The sequence below is a fragment of the Mauremys reevesii genome, linkage group 7 (assembly GCF_016161935.1).
Source record: "Mauremys reevesii isolate NIE-2019 linkage group 7, ASM1616193v1, whole genome shotgun sequence".
Classification (NCBI taxonomy): domain Eukaryota; kingdom Metazoa; phylum Chordata; order Testudines; family Geoemydidae; genus Mauremys; species Mauremys reevesii.
The window spans coordinates 5,976,059-5,994,085 of NC_052629.1; the positions used below are offsets into that span (position 1 = coordinate 5,976,059).

General features: G+C 44.1%; 1 protein-coding gene across 7 annotated transcripts in view; it reads right to left on the bottom strand.

Annotated features, from left to right (window-relative positions):
• Window positions 1-18,027, bottom strand: part of CFAP43 (cilia and flagella associated protein 43) — an 83,902-nt gene that overhangs the window by 15,035 nt on the left and 50,840 nt on the right. For all 7 annotated transcript variants that reach the window (XM_039547340.1, XM_039547345.1, XM_039547347.1 and 4 more), the window contains 6 exons: window positions 17,089-17,214; window positions 16,440-16,544; window positions 14,878-14,994; window positions 14,293-14,505; window positions 6,542-6,748; window positions 4,928-5,017 (listed from right to left, as the gene is read on the bottom strand). In XM_039547340.1, coding sequence (XP_039403274.1) covers window positions 4,928-5,017; window positions 6,542-6,748; window positions 14,293-14,505; window positions 14,878-14,994; window positions 16,440-16,544; window positions 17,089-17,214 — 858 coding nt within the window. The remainder of the gene's footprint in view (window positions 1-4,927; window positions 5,018-6,541; window positions 6,749-14,292; window positions 14,506-14,877; window positions 14,995-16,439; window positions 16,545-17,088; window positions 17,215-18,027) is intronic.

An 18,027-nucleotide genomic window follows, 5' to 3' on the forward strand; every position in this document is an offset into this window, starting at 1 on the left:
TGAGCGGCTTGACACCTCAGGGCAACTTCAGAGCTCACCAAGAGCTATTGTAAAGGGCAGCTCTGAACCTAGGGCTGGAAGTGGAGGTGCTTAAAGAATCCTCCCAGAGCCTGATAGGCATCTTGGCCGCGGTGGCCCTACCCCTCAATGAGACTGTTATGGGTCCAGTCAGAAACCAATGGCAGACCCCCATCCTCTCTGCCCCCCACTTCATAAAGAGCAGAGAAAAATAACGTTGTTGCTGCCAAAGGATATGAGTACCTATATTCCCATCCCCCTCACGGATCCCTTGTGCTTGTAGCAGCCAATGAAAGAGAGAGGCAATGGCTGCAGGGTGCAGCCCCCAAGGCGAAGGATTCAAAGAAGCTGGACCTATTTGGTAGAAAGATTTATCCTACTGGGAGGTTACAGCTTGCATTTCCAACCAGCAGACCTTGCTAGGAAGGTACAACTATAACGTCTGGGACTCCCTGTCAAAATTCAAGGACTCACTGCCCCAGGAGTCCAGACAGGACTTCTGCTGTCTTGTGGAGGAAGGGAAGGCTATAGCCAGGGCCCCCCTCCAGGTGGCCCTAAACACAGCTGACATGGCTGGCAGAACTATGGCATCAGTGGCAGACCTGCGAAGGTGCTCTTGGCTATAATCCTTGGTTCTACCACCGGACATTCAGCTGTCCATTCAGGACCTCCCGTTTGAGGTAACTTCCCTGTTCTCTGAACAGACAGATGCAAAGCTCCACTGCCTGAAGAACTCTAGGGCCACCCTCAAGTCTTTGTGCCTTTGTGCTCCAACACCTTTGAGGAAGCACTTCAGACCTCAGCAACCAGTCAGCTTCTCATCTCCGCCACCATGTCAGGACCTGTTTAAGAAATGAAGCAGGGATTATAAGCACAGGCAACTGTCCCCATCCGCTTCAGCCTCTTTACTGGGCCCTCACAGATATCCAGGAGGCTCCAAGCACAACTTCTGAAGGGGTGCCCGAGGGCGTTATGTCAGTTCACGTACCAGATCCTGCCTCCCCTTTGTTTTCACACTGACTCTCCTACTTCAGCCCAGCGTGGTCCCTTATCACCTTGGACCAGTGGGTGCTGAGTATGGTGGAGGAAGGTTATACCCTTCAGTTTTCTTCCACCCTCCTACCATCCCTGTCCCTCTTCAGGGACCCTCCTCACCAGCAACTTCTAGTCCAGGAGGTGCAAGCCCTCCTAGGGGCCATGGAGGAGGTGCCTCAGAACTTGAGAGGGAAAGAGTTTTCTCCCATTATTTTCTAATCCTGAAGGCCAAAGGGGGTCTCCGACCCATCCTAGACCTGCATTGCTTTAACAATTATCTCAAGAAACTAAAGTTCCGCATGGTCTCCCTGGTCTCCATTATTCCCTCCCTGGATCCAGGGGACTGGTACTCTGCCCTCGACTGGAAAGATGCCTATTTCCACATCTTCATTTTTCGGGGCCACCGAAGGTTCCTCAGGTTCATTGTGAACCTGACCCACTACTAAGTCACCGTCCTCCGCTTCGGCCTGTCAGCAGCCCCTCGGGTTTTCACAAAATGCATGGCAGTGGTGGAGGCTTCCTCAGAGGTGAAGGGTATGAATCTGCCCTTACTTCAATGACTGGCTGATCACGTGCTGGTCCAAGGCCTGCATCTGCCTGATCCAAGCTACCTTCTGAGGCCTGGGGCTATTGATAAATGAACAGAAATCACCTCTTGTTCCCATCCAGAGGATAGAGTTTATTGGTGCAGTGCTTGATTCCACCTGAGCCAGAGCCTTCCTCCCAGAGGCTCACTTCCAGACAATGTCATCTCTGATATAGCGGGTCAAGGCCCACCCCGTCATGACAGCTCATTTCTGCCTCAAGCTTTAGGTCACATGGCCACATACACATACATGGTGCAGCACGCGAGACCACACCTCAGACTCCTTCTAGCTTGGGTGCCCTTGGTATACTCGCTGAGCCATCACCATTTGTACTTGGTGCTTACAGTTCCAGCCCGGTCCTTGCCTCCCTCGACTGGTGAAGGGATCCCCGGTCAGTAGGCTTAGGCATTCCCTTCATCATTCTCCAAAACTCAGTATCCCAAATCTCGAATGCATCCGAGCTAGGTTGGGGGGGGGCTTACCTTGAGCACCTCAGGACTCAAGGTCTGTGGTCCCAGAAGGAGCATTCCTTGCACATAAATGTCAGAGAACTCAGAGTGTTTTTACCCCAGATTGCAGGCAAGATTGTGCAAGTTCTTATGGACAACACGGCAGCCATGTTTTACAACACCAGGCAGGGAGGTGCACAGTCTTCCCCACTCTGTTAAGAGGTTATTCGCTTGTGAGAATTCTGTGTGAAGCACTCAATCCACCGTGAAGCTTCTCACCTTCTGGGAGCCCAGAACAATCTGGCAAATCACCTAAGCAGATCTTTCTCCTCTTACCACAAGTGGTTCCTTTGCCCTGATATAGCCAGGATCATCTTCCATTGGAGAGGGACTCCCTTCATAGACATGTTCACAATCAAGCAAAAGAGGAAGAGACAATAGTTTTGCTCTCTGCCTGGGTGCAAAACCCAGGCTCACTCACAGATGCCTTCCTGCCCGCTTGGACAAAGCATCTGTTCTGTGCATTTCCTCCCATTCCTCTCATGCATAAAGTCTTACTCAAAGTCAAGCGGGACAGAGCAAAGTTTATTCTCATAGCCCCAGCATGGCCACACCAGCCCTGGTTCAGCACGTTATTGGACCTGTCAGTAGTGACCCCACTGCCACGCCCTCCCCTCCCAGACCTGATCTCACAAGATCATGGCCAATTGCTCCACCCAAACCTCAAGGCCCTTCACCTGACCATATGGAAGCTCCATGGTTGAGCTGGCTGTTTGGAGCAAGTCCACCAGGTATTGCTAGGTAGTAGGAAAGGGTATGGATGACTTATCTTGCCAAGTGGAAGCGTTTTTCCATGGGGTCATCCCAACGAGGCCTCTCACCTGCTAGGTCAACACTCCAGTCCGTGCTGGAGTATCTGCTTCATCTGAAACAACAGGGCCTAGCCACATCGTCGATTACTGTACACCTAGCAGCCATTTCCACCTTCCACCCTCTGGTGGATGGTAGGTCCGTCTTTTCATGAAATATCCATACACTTCCTCAAAGGTTCAGAGAGACTTTACCCTCAAATTCGTGAACTCATTCCCTCATGGGACCTAAACCTAGTCCTGTCAAAGCTCATGAGCCCTCCCTTTGAGTTGCTGCCATCATGCCCTTTGTCATATCAATCATGGAAGGCCAGCTTCCTGGTAGCGATTACCTCAGCCAGGCGGTTCTCAGAGATCAGGGCCCTTACATCCGAACTCCTGTATACGGTGTTCTTTAAGGACAAGGTACAACTTTGCCCTCACTCCGCATTCCTTCCGAAGGTGGTTTTGCAGTTTCATAGTAATCAGGCTATTTTTCTGCCAGTTTTCTTCCCAGAAATAAGAATGTGGAGGAGCAGCGTCTTCACATCTGGCCTTCTACATAGAAAGGACCACGCCATTCCGTAAATCAATGCAGCATTTTGTGGCAGTAGCAGACAGGATGAAAGGCCTATTAGTTTCAGCCCAGAGAATTTCATCCTGGATCACTTCCTGCATTTGCATGTGCTATGAGTAGGTGGAGGTCTCATCACCTGCCATCTTGACTGCTCATTTGACGAGAGCTCAGGCTTCATCAGTGGCATTTCTAGCCCAGGTCCTGATCTAGGACATTTGCAGGGTAATGACCTGGTCATTGGTACATAACTTCTCTTCCCACTATGCCATCACCCAGCAGGCTACAGGTGATGCCAGATTTGGTAGGACAGTGTTGCAAACCACATGTCCATGAACTCTGAACCCACCTCCTTGGGTACCACTTGGGAGTCACTTAACGTGGAATGGATATGAGCAAGCACTCGAAGAAGAAAAAACGGCTACTGACCTTTCCATCATTTCTCTTTGAGATGTGTTGCTCATGTCCATTCCACGACCCACCCTCCTTTCCCTCGGTTGGAGTTAGCTGGTAAGAAGGAACTGAGAAGGTGCAGGGCTGGCTGGGCCCCTTATACCGGCGCATGAGCACACAGCACTAGAGGGTATTAGAGCCAGCCCGACGGATACCACTCTGGCAACTATGCACGCAGTGTGCACACACCTACTGTGGAATGGACATGAGCAATACATCTCAAAGAACAAAAGTTACGGAAAGGTTAGTAACTGTTTTGTCAATGGAGGCACAGGCATGACCTACTTACTTACTCTTATTAGGTGGTCAAGGTTTAATGTGAGGGAAGGTTCCACTATCACTGCCTATGTTATACCTATTCTTTGGCCAGATATTTCTTCAAGGTTGTCGCAGATACATACTTTTTAAAGCCAGAAGGGACTACTGTGATAATCTAGTCTGACTCCTGCAAAATGCAGGCCAAAAAGCCTCACCCAAAAATATCTGCATCAAGCCCATAACTTTTGACTGAGCTAGCGCACATCTTTTAGAGCACTATCCAGTCTTAAAATCTGTCAAGCTGACAACTTTCACCAACACTAAATATTTTTTTTAATAGCACCCCTAACTTAAACCTAAAATCTGATTTAGTTGGGGAGTGGTCCTGCTTTGAGCAGGGGGTTGGACTAGATGATCTGAGGTCCCTTCCAACCCTGATATTCTATGATTCTATGATACTTTGAGCAGGGAGTTGGACTGGATGACCACCTGAGGTCCCTTCCAACCCTGATATTCTATGATTCTATGATCTCTATTTAGTCTGATCGTAAAGGATGGTGAAGGAACTGGACTGTAATATATTTAACTATAATTGCAATAATTCCCCAGTGCTAAGTGAGTGGAATGTACCAATACAAAATTAACATTATTAAACAAAATTGAAGATATTTAGCAAGGAAAACACTGCTTCAATAATAAAAGTACCAGAGCAGCAAGACGTCTTTCCATTTCAATCTTAGCCATCATCTCCGCTTTCGCTCTCTGCTGTGGGGTAAGGTATTTTTCGACTTTAATCTGTGAAGACAAAGAGAATAAGCTCAGGTTTTCCTCTGGGTAGGGAACTGACAATGAATTTTTAGAAAAACATAATAATATGGGCTAGAGTGCTTATTTCTTTGTATCACTGCTCTAAGTAATACTCCTCAAAATGTTCACTCTCTTGTGAATATACAGTACAGATTTCTCTGCGCATAGTCCAAAAGCCATGCTCTAAACTAAGAATACACAAGCTCTTTCCATTTTTCCTCCTGTAGATTGTGTTTTGTATGTTATGCATCTGGGTTTTGTGATATTGGAATGGAGGGGACTGGAACATCTTCCTCATCTAACTAATCTAAAACCACACTACTATCATTCGCCCTTCCTTGTATCCTGTCACTGATTCCTTTATCTACTGTAGATTCAAGCTCCCTGTGTCCTCTCCTTCACGGTTTTGTATTACTCTGCCTCCAGTTATAGTGCAACACTTAAGTCAAACATTAAAAGGCTCAAGTTCTGTTCTAGATCTAGAACCCATGGACTCTGAGTACATTCTACATTTGGCAAAAATACCACCACTAGTGTGTATGTCACACAAAACAAGGTGATGGCATGTGTGTTTTCAGGACTGCCATGATGTAGAGGAATGCACAAACCTGAAATAAAAGAGGATCCCGCAATCAAATCTCATTTTGGGAGAGAAGACAGAGAGAAAAAGTGTAGATCAGATTAATAGAGTAGTGTATGCCAGGAATTCTGTGATGATTCATAACTTGCTAATTGAATTTAGAGGTACTATGCTATCTATGCTTTGACACCAAAGTGATAGATACTAGCACCTGCAAAAACTGCCGATTTGGGATAAATTCAGATACTGTACAGAAGGCAGATGATTGCCTATGAAGACATCACATTGAAAAAACAAATGTGTGAAACAACATAAGAGACTTTCACTCTAAGTCCCATCACAATCCCTCATAGGTTTGCAGCAACAAAACTGTTACCATCTGATGGCTGTTCAATGACGTATATGAAACAAAGTAGTGATCTCAGTCCAGTTTCTAGTGGCTAGGTATCCACTTCACAATTAACACCCTTACTGATAACTACTGCATGGGACTCAGAGATGAACAGAGAAACTAAACCAGGCTCTCTCTGCCACAGAGGTGATCCCTCCAGGTCAGGGTTGAGGCATGTGGTCTGGGCACAGTGACTGTTTGAGTCTACTGTCCATGCCATGCTGTACATGTTCTATGGATAAACAGAAGGCTTTGTTTTCCAGAGATGTTAGTGTAGCATCTTTACAAGCACTAAATTTAACTTTTTTACAAAGATTTTTACACATTTCTTTCCACTCTACAGACAGAATTATTCAGAATCTTCCACCTAAAACTGGAAAATCCAAGGTAAGGCAGAGTACAAAAAAGGGTGAATGTGTATATAGACGCATCAGTTTTATGGCTACTTTCTTTATACTGACATAATGGCTCAAAATGATGGCGAACCAGAGAACTAAGTTTGCACAAGTGGATAAAAGGGAACGATTTATTTTTCAGATACCTCTGAATCCTGGACAGTGAGCGCTCGCTCTGGTATCTCATCATCTGTCAGAGCTGGCTCCCAGACCTCCTCCTGGAGTTCGAGCTGTTCCACGATTTCTTGGATCCTCAGGTTCCTTTCCTTTACACGTGCAATCTCCTGCTCCTTCTGTCGAGCAACGGTGTCAAACTCCTTATTAAAGGCAGTTTTCACTTTGTAAATGATGTCCTGAAATACCACACAAGGAAATGGCAACACTGAAAGGGTCACATCTTTCTTGACTGGACACCACTCACCAACAAGTCAGAAGACAGAAAACCAAGTGTGTCTGTGTGTGCAAACTACCACACCTCCTTCATAATAGCCCTAAATGCAAAATTCTAGTTTTATTAAGCATGCGAATGCTAACTGAGATGGGGAAAATGGGAGGCAGAGCTAAAACTTATTTCTTCTGATTTCTTAGAACTATTCCATGCCTTTTCTGATACGTCATACCATCTGGCAAAGCTGCTGTTGTAAATAACATACTGTCAAAAATAGATTTAAAAAATTAGGCAAACATTGGTTTCTAACCTGGGAATACATGATTAGATACTATGATAAGACATATACACAAGGCAGCAGAGTTTAGGTTGTGTGAGCAATCTTAATTTTATTTCCTGCTTTTGAGTGCTGTAGTCTGTAAACTTAAAATTGCTTCTGAATGGAACAGCATTATATAGTACATATTTATGCACATAAAGTACCAATGAAATTAGTGTTTCAAGTGTGTGAAACAAAGCAGAGGTCAAATACACGATTTTAAAAGCCTGTATTCTAAGTGGATAAAGTCTTTCTTCAGTCTATGTAATTTATCTCAATGAAGAGAACTGGATTATTAAGAAGAAAAATATGCATCTTTCCTATTATGCCTATTATACTAGAATGAAACAATCAGTGGTTGAATTAGGCTATTCAAAATGCATGTTTCAAAATACCTAGCCACATACAATTTGTGTGTAATGATTAATATTTTTGTTCATGATTGTCTAACCTATTTCTGGCATAATCAGTACTAAAGCTGTGTGGCAGATGAGATACAATTCAGCAGAAAGAGAAGGTTACTCACGCTGTGCAGTAACTGAGGTTCTTTGAGATGGGGGTCTCTGTGGGTGCTCCACTTCAGGTGTTGGTGCGTCCCTGCGCCTTTGATCAGAGAATTTCAGCAGCAGTGTCTGTCCGGGTCACACATGCGCGTTGTCCCCATCTCGCACCGCTGTCGGTGCCTATCTAGTGTGCGCTAACCAACCCGCCTTGGTTCCTTTAATACTGTAGAGTCTGGAAATTGAACTCCAAAGTAGAGGGGAGGAGGGGAGGTAGTGGAGCACTCACAGGGACGTGGACATCCATCTTGAAGAACTTCAGTTACTGAACAAGGTGAGTAACCTTCTTCTTCTTTTTCAAGGAACGTCTCTGTGGGTGCTCCACTTCAGGTGACTATCAAGCAGTGCCCCACGTTGGATGAAAGGGGCTTCAGAGTTGACACTGTGAGACCTAGGAGTGCATCCAACCTTGAACTCTGGTCGATTACAAAACACTACGCCAACATGTGTGCAGACACCCAAGTGGCTGCTTTAAATATGTCTATGGTTGGTACGTTGTTTAGAAAGGTCACTGAAGTTGAAAGGGATCTGGTAGAGTGAGTTTTGATCTTTGATGGGGATTGCAGATTCTTTTGTTGATAACAGAGGTGAATGCACTCAGAGATCCATTTAGATAGTCTCTGTGTAGAGATAGTGGAGCCTTTAGAATGTTCCGTAGTGGAAATGGAAAGCCTCGGAGATTTTCTGAAAAGCTTAGTTCTGTCGAGGTAGAATGTTAGTGCACACCCAATGTCTAGAATATGTAGTACTGAATCCTGCGTGTTCCCGTGAGGTTTGGAGAAGAATGAGGGAAGATGGACTGGTTGATTTATGTAGAAGGAAGAAGATACTTTAGGTAGAAATTTTGGGTGGGGTCTTAGTGTGACCTTGTCCTTGAAAAAGATGGTGTAAGGTGGGTGTGCACTGAGGGCCCCTACTTTGCCCACTCGGTGGGTTGATGTGATAGCCACTAAGAACGCCACCTTCATCAATAGATGCATCAGAGAGCATGTTGCTAAGGGTCTGAATGTGGGTCCAGTGAGGCAACATAACACTAAGTTCAAGTCCAAAGGTGGAGTAGGTACATGCACTTCAGAGTAAAAGTTCTTGATACCCGTAAGGAAAGGTTTGGTGATCATATAGGCAAATATCAATGTCCTGTTGAACTTGTGGTGAAAAGCATGAATAGCCCGCGAGATGTATCTTGATTGAGCTAATGGAGTGTCCATATGTCTTTAGTCTTAAGATATTGTTCAATACCAAGGGTAGGGGTGCAGAAATTGCACTAATTTGTTTGTTCTGGCACCATATGTAGAACCTCTTCCATTCGTGAAGGTAAGTATTGTGCGTGGTTGTCCTTCTACTGTTTAGTAATATGTCTTTAACTTGTTCCAAACATGCTAGTTCATCATGATGGAACCATATAGGAGCCATGCTCTGAGATGAAGTCTCTCCAGGTATGCGTGGTGAACCTGTTGGCATCCTGTGATAGGTCTCGCAGAGGTGGAAGGGTGTGTGGTGCGCATACCATTATCTGCAATAGTTACGAGTACCAAGTGTGTCTGGGCTACATTGGGGCTATCAGTATGACTTTGGCCTTATTGGTACATATTTTGTGTATCATCCTCGATAACAGAGGGATCGGGGGAATACGTATCTCAGGGGTGCTGAGGAGGAAGGCATCCCTCAGGGATTGGGGCCCCAAATCTGCTCTCAAGCAGAATTGTGGGCATTTGTAGTTCTGGGATGTTGTGACGAGGTCGATGGATGGGTGACCCCAGTGTTTGAAGAATATGTTCTGTAGGACCACATTGTTTAGTTCCCATTCATGATCCCAGGAAACTTCTCTGCTCATTGTATCTGCAGTAGTATTTTGATGACCTGGAAAGTCGAGGCTGAGATTCTGACATTGGGCTGGATAAACAATAGTTTCATAACTTCGGTGCATAGGGAGTGTGAATGCACCCCTCCCTGTCGGTGCATTCACACTCCCATGCAGGCAATGTTGTCTGTCATTATCTGTATTGTGACAAAGTCAGGCCGTGCAGCTGCAAAAGGGTCCTGTTAGCCCTAGAATGTTCAAGGCCCTTTTTCCTACAAGCCGAGAAGGGGTTACCTCAGATCAATTAGGGACACCTGAATCCAATTAAGGGCTGCCTGAGGCCTTTAAAAAACTCACCTCTGGGCAGAGACAAGCAGGGAGAGAGAGAGACAAGCTATTGCCAGGCTAGTGGCAGCAGGGAAATAAGCTTCTCAGAGTAAACCCGAGAAACCTCTTGTGAGCGGGGTGTATGGTAACATGGAAATAGGCGTCTTGGAGTTCGAGGGCGGAAAACCAGTCTCCCTGTTCGAGTGCTGGTATTATTGTTGCTAGTGTGACCATCTAGAACCGTTGGACCTTTACAAATCTGTTGAGTTTTCTGAGGTGTAGAGTAGGCCTCCATCCTCTGTTCTTTTTCTGGGTTAAGAAGTACTGGGAATAAAAGCCCTTCCCTCTGTGTTGAGATAGTTGAGATACTGGTTCTATGGTGCCCAGATGTAATAGGTGGTTAACTTCCTGCCGTAGAAGTTGTTTGTGAGAGGGGTCCCTAAAAAGGGACTGGGGAGGGAGGGTGGGTAGCGGGGAATGAAGATGAACGGTACCACATAGCCTGTATGGGTTATTTCTAGGACCCATCTGTCTATGGTGATGGAAGTCCATGCCAAAAAGAAAGGGGTCAAACAGTGACCAAAATGGGGATGGGCGATGGCGTCAGCACTGGTGGGTGGAGGAGGTTGCTTGGACTCTCAACCACACCCCCAAAAATTGTTGTTTAGCAGAGGATGGTTGAGAAGCAGATGATTGAGGTGGATGTGGTTGACACCTCGAAGGTCTCTGCCTCTGTCTCTGTGTCTTGTAGTGTCTCTGTTGTTGAGTGTATGGGGTGGATTGTGTGCTCTGGTAGGGATAATATCTACCCTGTTTTCTTTTGGTTGCAGGTGTGTATATCCCCAAAATGCAGAGAGATGCCTGAGAGTCCTTCAGGGTGTGGAGGGGGTTGTGGAAGCAGGGAAAGAAAGAGAGGGTTTAAGTGCAGCCATTTAAGTGTCAGAGACAGAGCAACTGTTCTGTCAAGTCTTAGCCTAATATCACGAGACCTGTAGAAGCAGGGCTCATGTCAGAAGCGAGTGGAAAACAGCAGACTAGTCAGTGTGACTTAGCCGTGAGATAACAATGTTTGAGAAGAGAAAGTGAGAAATACTGGAATAGATCGCAAATAGCCTAAATAAAATACAGATGTTTTTAATTAATGCGCGGCACAAAGAGGCATAAATGCTTGTGTGATTTGGCTTGTACTTTGGAGAAACTGAGGCAGAGATGCTTTCTGTCAGCTGTGTTCTTCCCTTGCAATTGCATGTCCTGAATAAAGCCGTCTCTGATTTTGTTGCTTCCAACTGAGAGTTCGTTTCTTCCACAGCGTCATCTGTCTTCGAGGCAAACAGTTTCTGGCCATCAAAGGGGAGGTTCTCCACTGTGGACTGTACTTCCTTGGGCAAACAGGACAGGTGAAGCCACGATGCTTCTGGACGGTTCTGGACAGAAGTTGACCCTCAGTTAAGATGGATTTGAATTGGTCCCTTTTCTCTCCTGGGATCTCATTAATAAATTCTGCAAGTTTGGAGTAGTTTACATGGTTGTACTTTGCCATCAATGCTGAGTAACTGGCAATTCGAAATTGCAAGGTTGCTGATATGCAGGCCTTGCGGCCAAAAAGGTCTAGTCATTTCCACTCTTTGTCATATGGGGTGGATCTATATTGTTATTGCTGGTTGAGTGGTCGACAACTGGAGAGTTTGGTGCTAGGTGGGAAAATAAAAAGTCCATCCTTTTTGAGGGGACATAATACTTTTTATCGTCTCTCTTGCAGGTAAGCGGCATTGTTGCCGGGGTGTGTCAAATGGTTTTGGCTAGTTCCATGAGCACATCGCTTATTAGAAGTGCTAGTTCTGAAGCCAACAAGGTTTGCAGGATGTCTAGCAACTTATGGGACTCTGGGATCTCCTCTAGAGGGGTCTCTAGGCCGTCTGCAACTCTCCTGAAGAGTTCTTGAAAGTGTTTGAAATCGTCCGCGCCTGTGGGTGGTGGAGGCTTTATGGCCTCATCTGGGGAAGAAGAAGAAATACTGGCAGGTGGTGTCCTGTCCTGTTCCAGGGCTTCCTCTTGTTCCTCAAAGCTTTCCCTCAATGGGCTCTGATGGTGCAACCACAGAGGATGGTGGAGGAGATCTAATCCTTTTCCTGTAGGGACTTGGGGGCTTGGGATATTGCCTCCTGTATGCAGGGGCGGCTCCAGGCCCCAGCACGCCAAGCGCGTGCTTGGGGCGGCAAGCCGCGGGGGGCGCTCTGCCGGCACCGTGAGGGCGGCAGGCAGGCTGCCTTCGGTGGCTTGCCTGAGGAGGGTCCGCTGGTCCCGTGGCTTCGGAGGACCAGCTGGACCAGTGGTCCCTCTGCAGGCAAGCCGCCGAAGGAAGCCTGCCTGCCGTGCTTGGGGCGGCAAAATGCCTAGAGCCACCCCTGCCTGTATGCAGCCGAGGGGTCCCAATAAGGCCACTGTGTTGGTGATGGCATAAGTGGAGGGATCCATGGGTAACCATACCGGGTCTGGGTATCAGGTCTGGGATGAGGTGTCGGCCACACAGGTGATCCTATTGCAGTAGGTCAGACAGGAGAGCAGTGGTGTGATGAGAAAACACCTTGCTGCTCATTATCCTCCTTGCAGAAAAATGGAGGGGCCGGTGGTGAAGCAGGTTGGCCTGGTACTATGCGTACCAGGGATATGTTGGTGCCAAAGAGCTGGGATTCAGGTGCTGATGACACAAGCAAGTCCTCGTGTTGTGGAAAATGGAATGGTACTGATGGTTTTGACGCTAAAGTGGTTGGTGCTGACAGTGCTGTTGCAGCTGCAGACATTGGTGCTGATACCTGTGTGCTCTGCATTGTTGGAGCAGGTGATGGTCCCATAGTCTGTGGGGAGAGTCTCGGTGCTGGTATCTTTTGGTGGTTCCATCAGTACTTGAGATTCACGTTTATGCATCCCAGGATCACATTAGCTCTTTTGGCCACAGCATCACATTGGGAGCTCATGTTCGGCTGATTATCCACCACAACCTTCCAATCTTTTTCAGAGTCACTACTTCCCAGGATAGAGTCCTGCATCCTGTAAGTATGGCCTGCATTCTTTGTTCTTATACATGTATATACATTTACATTTAGCTGTATTAAAATGCACATTGTTTGCTTGCACCCAGTTTACAAGGGATCCAAATCAATCTGAATCAATGACCTGTAACTCTTTATTATTTATCACTCCCCCAAGATTTGTGTTATCAGCAAAGTTTATCGGTGATTTTATGTTTTCTTCCAGGTCATTGATAAAAATGTTAAATAGGATAGGGCCAAGAACTGATCCCTGTGGGACTCCGCTGGAAACACATCTGATAATTTCCCCTTTACAATTACATTTTGAGACCTATCAGCTAAAGTTTTCTAAACAAAATGTCACGTACTACCGAGTCAAACGCCTTACAGAAATCTAAGTATATTACGTGCATACAATTGCCTTTGTCAACTAAACTTGTAATTTCATTAAAAAAAAAAAGCAAGTTTGACAGGATCTGTTATCTATAAATCCATGCTGATTTGCATTAATTACATTGCCCTCCTTTAATTTCTTATTAATCGAGTCCCATATCTGCCATTCCATTATCTTGCCCAGGATTGATGTCAGGTTGACAGGCCTATAATTTCCCAAGTCATCCTGTTTATCCTTTTTAAAAACCTTTCACACTAGCTTCCTTCCAGTCTCCTTGAACTTCCCTGGTGCTCCAAGACTGGTTGAAAAGCATCATTGATGGTCCAGCATGCTCCTCAGCCAGCTTTTTTAAAACTCGTGGATGCAAATTATCTGGACCTGCTGATCTTAAAATGTCTAACTTTAGTAGCTTCAGAGATACACTAGTGGAATGGAAAGAGTGTTATCACCATATGATGAGACAATATAATTTGTTTTTCCCCAAATACAGAACAGAAATATTTATTGAACACTTCTATATTTTTTGCATTATTATTGATAATTCGACCATTTCCATCTAGTAAGAGAACAATATCATTGTCAGGATCTTTTTGTTCCCAATATATTTAAAAAACTCCTTCTCATTGTCCTTAACTCTGCTGGCCATAGATTTCTCTTGTGTCCCTTTGTTTCCCCATATCAATGTTGTACAATTCCTAGCATATAATTTATATTCATTTATATCAACTTCCCCTTTCTTCCATTTGCTATATATATTTTATATTTATTTAAAATTATATTTTAATTTTGTATAGCTACCTTCACTTCCCCTCTAAACCAGATCGGTTTTTTTAACCAGCAAAGCCTTCTTCCTCAGTTGTGGGATTGTGGCTTTTTAGGCATCTAGTAAGGAGTTCTTAAATAATAGAGATATCTAGGGATTTAAACAAGGGTGGAGTAATGAGCTGGGAGGAAAAGGAAAACTTTCATTCAGCAGAAAAGTATATTGCTGAGAGAGAATCTAACAGCAACTCTGATTGGCTGAGAACCTGTACATGTGATAGTTTCAATGCAGTAACACAAATGCATAAAGAGGTCACCTGCAGTAATATGATCTGATTAATTTTCTCCTCCCTGGTGTGCAGGTCCATTTGGTGGTATAAGATGGATGTGTCTCCCCCAAACTGAGCACTCAGGCTCCCAATCAGGGAATTGGAGGTGCTCTCATCAGTCACAGCTTCTTCTTCCACCTTCTCCCCTTCCTCCTTAGGTGGTACAGCCTGAGACTGAAACTCAACAATCTCCTTCCGAATCTGAATATCCAAAAACACAGCAGGTTGATCAACTGTATACATTATCTCAGAATCATCTGTGTAGAAAAGGCCCCTTAGTCCTTCCATTTATAGCTAATAGGATTCCTAAAAGTAATCAGTTCAAGAGGTACAATTCTACAATTAACCCCTAGTTCTAGGATGTAGACGAAATGCTTAAAATGAAATATATTTTTATACTAAAATAAACAATGCCTTTTATTTTTGTTTCTTCTTTAAGTTTTATTTGGGCTACTAATGGAGCTTAGAAACAAACGCCTACCTGTTTAAGCATAGCTAAGATGTTCTTGAAGAAGGCCCAGAGTTAACATATTTTCCTACTCTTTTGGGGAGTTGGGAGGAGTGAGATTCTACCTTAAGATCAGCTGACTCAATCTTCTTTAACTGCAGTACCCTTTCCAAGACTTCCAACTCTTCTTTACTACGTTCTTTCATTGGGTAATTCGTCACCTTATAGGCTGCATGGAAGCACTTGTAAAATGAGAAAAAAAAGACTAGAATAAAATTTCCCCAGTTAAAACACCATTCAGTTCAGCTGTTCTCCAAGAAGTTGGTAAACAGTTACAGTGACTCGGCTTTATTGCTATGAATAAAATTGAGGAGTAACCATAAGTAATACAAAATATTGAAGGGTCTTGAGAAGTTAAAATAAAGTTGATTTAAATGTCTTCAAAATTAAAACAAATAAAAATAAAACCACTCAAGAACCTGACCCTGTGCTCCTTACTCAGGGAGTTTTACTGGAATTAGAGTGCAGGACTGAGGCTTAGGTTTGCCCTATCTTTGGGATCTTCCGAGATCTTTTTATTTGTCCAATCATTGTCCTTCTATTTAATTTATAGGCTCAGCTGGGGTGGGAGTTGCCTTTCTTTGTGTTTCTAGCAGCTCTTAACAAATAATACAAATATAATAGCAGTTAGCCTTGGTAAATGCTAATCTACTTCAGAAGCAACTTGTTCTAGCAAGCTGCATAAAGGAATTCTGTAACAAAGTGGAATTTCCGGGTTGCTTGTTTGCAAATCAACACCCAATGCTCCTCCAACTCAGAGCTGTGCAGTTCTCCAAACTCTGGGGAGGAAATATCGAAAGGTTTGTATGTAGAGCTGGGTAAAATTTGAATAGTTATTCACTGAAAAATGCAGTTTTGGTTGACTCAAAACTATTTGCAAATTGTACCTGATAATTTTGGCTGAGAAAAAGTTTTTCAGAGCAACCTTTAGAAAAAATGAGTGAACAGATTACAGTCAATTCACATAATACAAATTAAAAACAGAACAAGGAGCAAAAGTAAATGTTTCTATATATGAATAGATGAAATACTATTTTCTAGCACATTATTAGAACTGTATAACTAGATTAAATTTGAATCCACATCTCCTACCTCACAGATGCGTAATCACTAGACTATACGGTCATTCTCAGGGCGTCTCTCTTTGGCCCAATGAATCTTTAAGCATTCATACAAAGTGGAACAGGAGAGATTGAGAGCAACTCACCCCAGTATAACCCACTCACCTGGCAGGAGAGAGCTTTGAGTTCAAGTTTCTGCTCCAGAATGGGGATTCAAACCTGGGTCTCCCACATCCAGGGGCAGGTGCTCTAGCTACTGGGCTAAAGGTTCAAAGGGGGAATGTACACCTACATGTTAGCTGAAGCTGGCTCCGAACAGACTTTGCTGACAAATTCCAAACATTTTCAAAACCAAACTGGGTATTTTTCCTGATCTTTTGGTTTTCTGGCTGACCTGAAAATAGTCACCCAGCTCTAGCTGTATGTGTTTTGGGAAGCAGCAAGTTCTTTCCCATATGCTCTGCAAGCCCAAACTGTGGTAAGCTTCCTGCATACTTAGCCTCAATACCTTTATGAGTCCCGAACTGCAGGGGAAAGGTATGAAATAAAGTGACAGTAGAAGTTACCTTAATTGCATGACCTTTTATGGACATGGAGTCCCAGCATTCCTTTTTGATGATGTCACGCAGATAGCATTTGGCTAGATTCTCCATCTCAATCTCCTTCCTTACCTTTTGGGATTGGGGGGAGTGGGGAGAAGAAGAGAGGGTGGAGAGAGAAAGAAGGATGGGATGCAAAATAAAGTAATTTTCAATGGGTTCCTCAAGTAAGCTTCACAGACATTCTGCATTACTAGTACTCAGCACTAAAAACACTGTAGTACTTCGCATCTTCAGACCACACCACAAATATTAAACATTTTACAGCAGAAAAAGGCAGAGAGGTTAAGTGATATGCCCAAGGTCACTGTGGGAAAGTCAGGGGTTAGAACTCAGTAGTTCTTGGCACAGACCAAGACACAAATTTGTTTTTTGACTGCAAGATCGGTTCAATAACCAACCTGGTCCGTTCATTTCAAGGAGATCTTTTGTAATGCTAATGTATGTATTTAATGACAGTGGGGCAATCACATTTAGGCTGCTACTTAATTTAACACCTTACAAACTTTTCTGCTTGGATTTGCTCCTTTCATGCTCCCTCTCTCTTTGCTCCTACCTAATCCTCTCTCCCTTTCATTCTTATCATTTAAAACATTTTCATGCCATTCTACCATACCCTGGCCACTTCTTGTTCACTCTCCGCCTGCAGCCTTTCCTGTTCTTCAATGTCCAGGTTGAATTCCTGCTGGTCCAGTCTCTCAATATCAGGCACCTGTTCATTTTCATACATCATTTCCTGAATCTGAATTTTATTTAAAAAGTACAAGGAGCAAAAGTGAATTAATCTGCACATGAATAGACAGAATACTATGTTCTAGCACATTATTAGAACTGTGTATCAGGGCTTGTCTACACTTACATTTTAGAGTGCTCTAACTTGCTGGCTCAGGCATAGTAAGTCTGAGCGCTTTAAAGTGCTAGTGTAGACAGGCTCCGAGCGCTGGGAGCCCCTCGTGGAGGTGGATTACCAGAACTCTCCCAGCGCTTGCGTGCGACCACACTCACACTTCAAAGCATTCCCGCAGCAGCACTTTGAAGTTACCAGTGTAGACATACCCTCAAATAAGAGCTGTTCTATAAATCATCAAACTTTTAACTACCCTCATGTAGATTTCACAATCTGAGCTGAAGAGGGTTGTATATTCATGGGGGTTTATATATACATAAATATTTTTGTTCCTCTTTCTTTATGCTGGATTAGATGTGATATTTGAAATTAGTGTCTGAGTTCCTTTTAAGAATGATTATTTATTGTACAGCACGCTCAGTATTCTGGTTATGAGCACTTAGAAGAAATAGCTTATTTGCATTTTTGTATGGTTGTCTTAATTCATGTAACTTGAATACCTTTCATAACATGAGTATGAGTTTGCCAATTTTCTAAAGAGGGAGTTGCTTTATTTTTAGTAAAGTGAAAATCACTTATATAAATATTAGTATTAATAAATATCTATTTATTGTATTTGACAGCAGGCATTTTTAAAGAGACACTGTCAAAGGTGACAGACCCAAAATTTAACCTGTCCTAAAGGTGAAACTCTCTTTTGCAAATCTT